Below are 9,434 nucleotides of genomic sequence, written 5' to 3' on the forward strand. Positions count from 1 at the left end.
TAATCCTTTTTATTTTACATCAATAAAGATATTTTATATCCACATCTGCTGCAGTGATGTGTATGACAAATATTATGTCAGTTTTACAACAGAAGAGACTCGATGACTTCTCCAGGAAGGAAAGACTTATATATCGGTATCACTTATCGGCCAAAGCACTCCTGATATCGGCAAAAAGTCCAATATCGTGCATCCTTAATAAAGACAATAAAGATCTTTCTTTGCATAGCTTATAGATGACTTTATATTCTAACAATTTGTAACAAAACTGTTGAGAACATAAGCTCTAGATGTAGGACAGAAGTGAAGACAATGGGCTGAGTGAAGGAAAGACAGACAACTTCAACTTTCTGAAGAGAAAAACTCTTTTAGCAGTAGGACCCTGAGGATTTCTGCTGCACAAAACTGACCTGCACACCTTGACGCGCTGTGAGGCAGGACAAAGATGTGAAAAAGAGGTTGTTCAACACTGTGACAAAAAAAAAAGTTGAGCTTTGAGCCATGTCATTGGCTACGAAGAGAAATGCAGTGACTCTTGAGGTCACAGCTGAGTTTGTTTGCTATAAATGTCACAGACAACACGTTTAGTGAGTGACTGGACTCTCATCACTCCTCAGCACCAGGGACAGTATGAGCGCGTCTGTGGCCGTGTACAGGAGCGTCTACACCGAGGACCGCTTCAAACAGGCCTACGGCTCCGAGGACAGCGCCAATGGAAGTCTGCGGCTGCGGGACAAGCTCGCCGGGAAGTGCAGGTGTTCAACACGAGCCTTCCTTCACCTGCTCAGGGAGAGAGTCCCAATTTTCAAGTGGCTGCCGAGATACAGGCTGAAAAAATGGATTGTAGGAGACACTATAGCGGGACTGACAGTCGGTGTTCTTCACATTCCTCAAGGTAAGACCACTTTTATCAGTCTGTCATCTGTGCAGTCTATTAATGAGAGATAAATATCTTATTAATAACAATAATAATAATAACAGTAACGTACATCTATATCTATTTATGAATGAGCCGATTCAATATTCAGTATTGCATGATTTAAAAACTGGTCAAAGAGGTCTCAAACTCGCGGCCCGTGGGCCACAAGGGCCCCTCCAAATGATTTCATGGCCAATCATTTATTGTCAAGTAATAATGAGTTATTTCTGTGTATATTTTTTATTATATAATTTTATTTGGTGAAAAAGTGTGTGTCAAAATATCATTTTAGATCCATTATTGTCTTGATCTATACACAGTTTATTCTACAGACTGAAAGGGAACATCTTTGTTTTCTGCACAAATATCACACAGTAGTGTTTTTTTATTAAAAATTAAAATGATTTAAATAATGATGTATAAATTATCACTCTCTGATATCGCGAATCATATCGCAACTTCCTGTCAAAATAATCACAATTCGATATTTGTTCACAATCGTTCAGCCCTAATCAGAAGTACTTTTATTGTGAACTATATATAATTTCATAATCAAAACAAAGACTTTTATTTTGAATAATGTGATATAATTCATGACATAATTGTAAGTTCTTATCTCCCACCCCCACTAAACAGTTGCCTTTACTCCAAAAAGTTGACTTCTTCCCTTGACCAGAGCCCTACTGACCAGACTAGATGCTCAGTGGCCCCCATGGTCATTTGAGTTTGAGACCCCTAGATAGATAGATAGACTATCTATCTATCTAGACTATCTATCTATAGTCTATAGATAGACTATCTATCTATTTAGGCCTTTTTTCACAGCAGCCAGTTTGACATGTTTTAGCAGGAAAAGCACAGGTGTTACTGTTCACACTATTGGCTCTGTTCAGTTCTGGGACTGTGACAGTGAGCTGGCATGGACGCTGAAACTGGGTAAGCTTAATGGAACTCAGGCTAAATTAATTTACTCATACCTGCACTTTACCTACAATAACCTGCCAAAATACCTGCCATGAAAAAGGTCAAAAAAATGTGTTTAATCGACAAAGTGTCCTGTATGTGTCTTATTAAACAGGCATGGCCTTCGCTTTACTCACGTCAGTGGCACCAATATATGGCCTTTACACCTCCTTCTTCCCCGTGATCCTCTATATGTTGTTTGGCACAGGCCGCCATGTTTCCACAGGTAAGACTTTAATCTTTAATGTTGTAGTGATGCATTTGCCTCATGGTCATTATGGTTATGTTACAGTTATTTTTTTTTTACCTCATACTCCATACATTTTAGACTAATGTCAGTTATTATTATTATTATTAACAGCCTGGACCTTAGATGACATATCTTTTCCTCAGGTACCTTTGCTGTGGTGAGTCTGATGACTGGCTCTGTGGTGGAGCAGTTGGTTCCCAGTCCCCTGGACCTGAACTCCAGCTCGTCTGAAGCAGCTGACTTTGAGGCCCAGAGGATTGGAGTGGCCTCGGCTGTAGCTCTCCTCTCAGGAATTCTAATGGTAAGACAGACACACACAGTCTGAGTGCCACAAGTTCAAAAGACATGAAATTAAATAAGACCAATACTGACGCGTCTCATTGTGTGTTGTCTTTGTTGCAGCTCTGTATGTGTGGTCTTCAGCTGGGCTTCCTGTCCACCTATTTATCAGAGCCAATTGTTAAGGCTTTCACCAGTGCTGCTGCCTTCCATGTCACCATCTCTCAGCTGCAAAGCATGCTGGGCCTGCGGCTTCCTCGCCACACTGGGACGTTCTCCCTCTTTAAGGTAGGTGTTGCATCACACTGAGTTCTCGATGTTCCTGTCCAGCATGTTAATAATAGAGTTTTCTCTATATGGCCGATGCCAATCTTTGGAAATGCGTGCATCCATCCATCTTCTACTGCTTTATCCTCCACATCATTGAATATTAAACACATTTTAATTTAAAAAAAAAAATACTTGTTACTTATTACTTACTTACCTATACATATTCCAAACACGTCATCAAAAATATAAACTGTTTGAGGAACAACTAAAGTTTTAATGATTAAGTGGCAGATATCAAGTTTCTGAGAACAAACAGTAGTAGTAAGCTGACTGACTAAACACCCTGATGCCGATAATAATAATTATTTGAGAATTCAGTGCCCTGTTCTCACATCTCACAAACCTGTGTGTTCAGACTTTAGCGTCAGTGATGGAGAACCTGCCTCACACTAACATGGCTGAGCTGCTGATCTCCCTTGTGTGTTTGGCTGTCTTGGTCCCAGTTAAGGAGATCAACAGGCGTTACCGGCAGCGCCTGTGCACACCCATCCCTGTGGAGATTCTCACGGTCAGTGGAAGTGGATTTATGACAGTATATGTCATTGTACACCATGCAATTAAAAGGAAATAAGGGACAGTGTGTTTTTTATGCATCCATTTGCAGGTGATTCTTGCTACAGGTGTGGCCTATGCCTCCTCACTGGACTCATCTTACAACATTGAGATAGTTGGCCACATCCCAGCCGGGTACTTTTTTCAATTTTGGAAAAGATGGATTATCTTAGTTTCCCAACACATTATCTAATAATCCTCTCTTCCTCAGATTTCCAAGGCCACAAATGCCCGCCTTGCACACTTTACCTGACATCGCTGGCGACACGGTAGCCATAACATTTGTCGGTTATGCTGTTTCAGTCTCACTGGCAATGATTTATGCCGATAAACATGGATATTCCATACAACCCAACCAGGTAAAGAGTGAGAATGTCACAGTCGTCTGCCTAAACATTTCCCTACCAACCTGTTAACGCTGTAATGAACCTGTGTTTGTTTTCAGGAGCTGCTGGCTCATGGTATCTCCAACACAATATCCTCCTTTTTCACCTGCTTCCCCAGCTCAGCCACTCTAGCCACCACTAATATTCTGGAGAGTGCTGGAGGACACACACAGGTAGGTCGCAGAGAACTGTCCAATGCCAGTGCTAGACTCTAATTGGCTATTATAAACTATAAATGTCTATTTTCTAAACTATAGTCATCTTGAATGTAGAATAAATTGTATAAAACCCTGATCGTAAGAAGACTTGCTCAACATTAGAAGTTTATGGGTCCAATTACACTCAATACATTTCTAATTTACACATATCTGTTTTGCACTTTCGGATACTTTCCAGATGATGTTGTTTCATTGTGTTTTTAACAATAAACAATAAATCTCTACTACTTGGGACTTTCAGTAAGGGATGTGTGTTGTCTGTGTGTGTTCCTGCAGCTCTCCGGCTTGTTCACGAGTCTGGTTGTTCTGATTGTACTGTTGTTGATTGGACCTCTGTTCTACTTCCTACCCAAGGTGTGTTTATGCGCTTGCATCTCAACATGGGACAGAGGAAGAGAGATGGAACGTTCACTCACCCTCTGATTGTCTCTCTCTCCCCGTAGGCAGTCTTGGCCTGCATCAATGTCACCAGCCTCAGGCAGATGTTTCTGCAGTTCCAGGACTTACCTGAGCTGTGGAGAATCAGCAGGATTGATTTTGTAAGACCATTCGTTAGCAATATAAATCATGAGCTATGCCCAGCTCTTCAGATCTTCTTTCATCTTTGCTTTTATGTGCTTTTATGTTTTTATGCTTTCTATTTGTATTGATTTGTATTATATTGTATCAACCTCGGTTGTTTTTAAATGTGCTCTGTAAATACATTTGAGTTGAGATAAAAGGAGAGAAGAAATATGGTCATTTACCGACTAGATTAATCCTATTATCCTGCTCAGGATGTGGTCACTTAATGTGCATTTTCTTGAGAGAAACATTGGCTGATTCAGAACTTTGCAACCAGACACATTACACCCAGAGTGATGTCTGTATAGATGTTGCCTTTACTTTTTTTGTGTTATTAGAACACAAAGCCTTACACCAACGTACATGTACTTCAGTTTCCAAAGTTCAGGACTTAGATCTTTGGTGAGTCAATGTACAGTATTTATGCTCCAAAAACCACTGGGACACTCTGTTTTAGGACCTGAGAACCACTTAGTTTATAGACATGATTTGATTTACATGTGTTTGCATGTCTGTCTTTCTATAGATAGTTTGGGTGGTAACCTGGCTCTCCGTAGTGGTCCTTAACGTGGACCTTGGCTTAGCCATTGGAGTGGTTTTCTCCATGATGACTGTCATCTGTCGCACTCAAAGGTACATTCCTAAACTTTAATATTACTTTACAATCTAGACGGTGCGTTTGCCAAATTCCCTACATTGAGAGATTTCTATGTAGAGAAACATCACTTCATGTCTGTCAAGCAAAGTGTCTGGTTTCATGATGTCTCTCCCCTTCTTCAAAAGGGCCAACTGTTCAGTACTTGGCCGAGCCAGCAACACAGAACTGTACAGACCTCTGGAGAACCACAGCAAGGCGAGAGGACACTCTTCATTTTCTAACAAATCTTCAAATAAATGACAATTTTTGAAAAAAAAAGAAAGGCTGATTTACTTCAAATCCTCATTTTCTTTGAGTGATAATCATAATTTCATAGACCATGCTGGTTTTCTTTCAGTGCTATGAGGTCCCAGGAGTAAAGATTCTGACTTACAATGGGCCTATTTACTACGGCAACCGCAGCTTCTTCAGGGAGGAGATAAGCAGGCTGCTGGGCCTGACGCCAGAGAAGATCCGCAGCTGGGAGAAGGCCAGGAAAGCTCTGGAGAAACGGGAGAGAGAAGCCGCCGTCAACACTGTGGTAAGCATAATGTATACTAAATGAGCTGAGACAAATAAGATTCTAAAGATTACTTGTTAAATCCAATTGAATTCAAATGTCTTACTGTTTTTTCTTTAGGAAAGAGGCATTACAAACACATCTTTTTCCTTAGAAAACGAGTTCTTTAAATCAGGTGAGAAAAGCCTTTGTTGTGGCCTGCGATGGACGGACATAAGTATGGATATTGTTTCAAAGACTGCCAATATTACAGCATATTTCCTGTGCTACAGATAGTTTTTTCTCTGTTGTGCAGAAACAGCTGAGAGTGATGTCCAGGCGGTGGTGATTGACTGCAGCAGCGTGATATTTGTCGATGTTGCCGGAGCACGACTCTTTACACAGGTACGACGTGACTGACACGATGCACTGCAAAGACTTCTCTCCACATGTTTTGCATTGTATCAACATGATGGATTTATATTATATATTTGCTTTTTACAGATGTGTACAGAATGCCAGAAAGTGGGAATTTATGTTTTTTTGGCTAACTGCAATGGTAAGACCTCCTTTTAACATCTGAATGATTTCTTTACCTGTGTTTATACATAAAATATAATAAAAGGATGATGCACAGTATATGACTGTAATAATTAATAATTTATTTTGTTATTTTATTAATAAATAAAACAAATTCTCAGATCTTTCAGCTCCTTAAATGTAGAAATAATTTAAACTCAGTGATGGTGGTTTGTGGACGAAACAAGACATTTTGAGAACATCATGTTGATCGTTTTCTTCAACATTTATACACCAAACAACTAATGGATTAATCAAGAAAAGAATCAACAGTTGCAGCGAAATTCACCTGCGTACAGTGTTAACCAGTGAGCTCCATCTTCCTTAGAGAGTGTGTTAAAGATGCTGACATCAAGTGGTCTGATGAACTATATGAACCCTCAACATATTTTTGTCACCGTTCATGATGCGGTGATGTATATTCAGCAGCAGAAGGTATGTGGACATTTAAAAAAATAATAATTAAAATTAAAAAACATACAAGACAATCTCATGATCGACCGATAGGATAAGTGCTGTGAATAATCAACGGTTGTCTACTGCAGGAAAAACCTCTGGAGAACACAACAACTGTCTGGGTTTGAGGCAAATCACCAAGGCAACCAAACCATAAACCAAGTCTGAAGCGGCAGAGGACATTGGGGACGTTGACATTTGTTTTAGTAGCTGACTCCACGTCTCTCAGCTGAACTCATACAGTATTTGGTCCAGATTGTACTGTACACCAATGTTTCAAAGAAACAGTAGCCGGTTGTAGCACTATGCCAAATAAAAATAATTATAACATTAAAGTGTTTAATAGTTTTCTCACAGTTATTAGACTTATTATTGGCACACGTTACTCTGATATTTGTCATAGGTGGCTTCAAAAATTGGTTAAATACAACAGACAATCGTACATTTTTCACCTGTATATGACAGTTATTAATTCATTAGTTATTGTGTTTTTATATTTTCATGTATGCTCGAACATTATCATTGTAATATTTATTTAGTTTCTCTTTGTTGTTTGCAATTACATGCACTGAATCATTTGTAAAAATATTTTGTATATTTGTGTCTCCCTTTTTATATATATATATTTATACATATATACATATATATATATGTATACATATATTTTTAAAAATATGCAGATATGTACAGTGAAGGCCATCCCATATTGCATTCACTTTTATTGCAACTGTAACTCCAGAGAGGCTGCACAAAAAATGACTGTTGTTTTTGTCAGCAAATGTGACATTCAGACAATAAATATATTCCTAGAAGCATAACTTTGTTGTGGATCTAATCTAGATTTAAAAAATGCCAAAGAAAACTGGGTTATAGGTCAATTGTTGGGTAACTGTGGTTATTAAATATGAACACATCATAGGTGGAATGTGAAACATGCCGGTCTGTCCGCTTTGGAAGAGAGAAGAGCACTCTGCATTTGGTGAAGTGAAGTGTTTTGGTGAAATGTCTGCACTGAGATTAGAAATACAAAATTAAAAGGGGAGGGAAATAGGAGACAATTCACCACTGCAATGTGAAAGCAAGTCTTGTGTCAATAAAATGTATTTTAAGGACAGAAAACAAGATACATTTTTACTTAATTATGTAATAATTCAATTCCACTGTGCCCTCAGCTGGCCAGAGAAAAAAAAAGGTTTACACAGATATGGAGCAAACCTTTAGTTGTTGTAAGTTATGTTTACCAGAGGGTGCAAATGTAATCACATTATTTCAAAGTTGTGTGTCTCGTGTCTCGACACCGCACTGCCCACTGCTGTTCAACAAATAAAGGTTCCCCTTCCATCTTTCTTAATCACGGACGTGTTACCATGACCTGATAAAACTATACGTAGGGTGTTTAAAAACCAGGACAAAAAAGAAGGAAAAGCTAATTATGTCCTTGCTTGATGTCGGATGGCCCAAGATATTTTTTTTTAATCCAGTGTATGTTTCAAAGAGGCCTCTAGATACTGAACTCTTTAGGGTTTTCCCTTTAAAGCTCAAGGAGTGTTTTACTAATTGGCAGAAAGTAGTCCACTTCAATTAAAACATGGTATACAAGGCTCTGGCCAAATGTTTACTTGTTTTACTCAGACAGACCAACAAACACATAAACACACACACACACTTGGTGATGTGTTGTTAAATATGAAATGAAATAAATGATTTTCCTTCTACAGTTACTGTCAGAAGCAACTGGTTATTTCCACCACTAAGAAAAAGAAACATTAAACAAAAACAAATCAACAAAAATCCTTAAAGCAGCAGCTTATAAAGAAGCAACATTCACAAAAGGATACATCATCAAGTATTAATGGGCGTACAATTCATACAGAACAATTATCTTATCTTGAAAATTAAGGATATTTTGTGCAAATAAAAGAAAATTAAGGATATTCCTTTCTTAACTTATTAGGATATAGAATTATACTAAAATTAATGTTACTATTACCACCACTCATGCAGCACCACTATTGCTGTTTATGAACGGTACCAACATTTAACTTGTCTAATCTTTTGTTTCCATCTTGTGGTGAAATGTTGGAATTGCAGTTCTCTAACACTTAATACATTAGTCAAAGTGTGAACAATGTAAAATGTAATGTTTGATTTTCCTTTACATCACTGTGCAAGCATCACTGTGCTGCAATAAATTTGTTTTACTACGTTGGTACATATCTAGTAGTAATAGCTTCTCTCCAAATGGTCACCAGAGGGCAACAAGCACTGAAGGACAACAACAATATTAAAAATTCATTTTAAGTGCATTTGAATTGAAACAGGGAAAACAGGAAATTGTAACCGACAGCACCAACAAAACACAACAAAGCAATGAATGCATTTGCTGCTAATGGATTTGGTTATTTTTTCTAGTTTGGACGAAGTGAATTTCAAACACAATAGCGGTAGATCTTCCTCGAATGCTCATGATCCTGGCAGATCCTCTCTAACTTCCCATGATTCCTGGGTTAAACAGAACTGGTGGATCCAGGACAAGATTTGTAAACAGATTTATACTGATTACATGATTTAAGTCATCTTATTCAAGAAGTAATCTCCTTGATCCTATTGGACGCACACTGTTGGAGTGTGTGCGATACCATTCCAATCACATCTTCCACCACCAGAGGTCCCACAGTCACAGTAAAATATGGAGACTGGGGTTCATTTATGGGATGGTGAAGTCAATACTCAGTTGACTTTCAGGTCATCTTATTTGATCTGAGGACAACTGAGGATATTTGAACTTGAATTATGACTAGT

At 38.5% G+C, this 9,434-nt stretch overlaps 1 protein-coding gene across 2 annotated transcripts; it reads left to right on the forward strand.

Annotated features, from left to right (window-relative positions):
• Positions 1-593: 593 nt before the first annotated feature.
• Positions 594-7,249, forward strand: slc26a10 (solute carrier family 26 member 10). Of its 2 annotated transcripts, none has more exons than XM_058643228.1 (18): positions 594-895; positions 1,998-2,108; positions 2,276-2,433; positions 2,535-2,699; positions 3,097-3,249; positions 3,346-3,428; positions 3,505-3,652; positions 3,739-3,852; positions 4,174-4,251; positions 4,341-4,436; positions 4,988-5,094; positions 5,245-5,314; positions 5,457-5,639; positions 5,739-5,793; positions 5,920-6,002; positions 6,102-6,156; positions 6,505-6,611; positions 6,722-7,249. In XM_058643228.1, exons 1-18 carry the CDS (start codon positions 631-633, stop codon positions 6,758-6,760), a joined length of 2,070 nt encoding a protein of 689 aa, XP_058499211.1. In that variant the 5' UTR covers positions 594-630; the 3' UTR covers positions 6,761-7,249. The 2 variants fall into 2 exon arrangements, with proteins under 2 accessions (XP_058499211.1, XP_058499210.1); XM_058643227.1 differs by having other exon boundaries at positions 5,914-6,002; positions 6,722-7,248.
• Positions 7,250-9,434: the final 2,185 nt, after the last annotated feature.

This window comes from Solea solea, chromosome 11 (genome assembly GCF_958295425.1).
Source record: "Solea solea chromosome 11, fSolSol10.1, whole genome shotgun sequence".
Lineage (NCBI taxonomy): Eukaryota > Metazoa > Chordata > Actinopteri > Pleuronectiformes > Soleidae > Solea > Solea solea.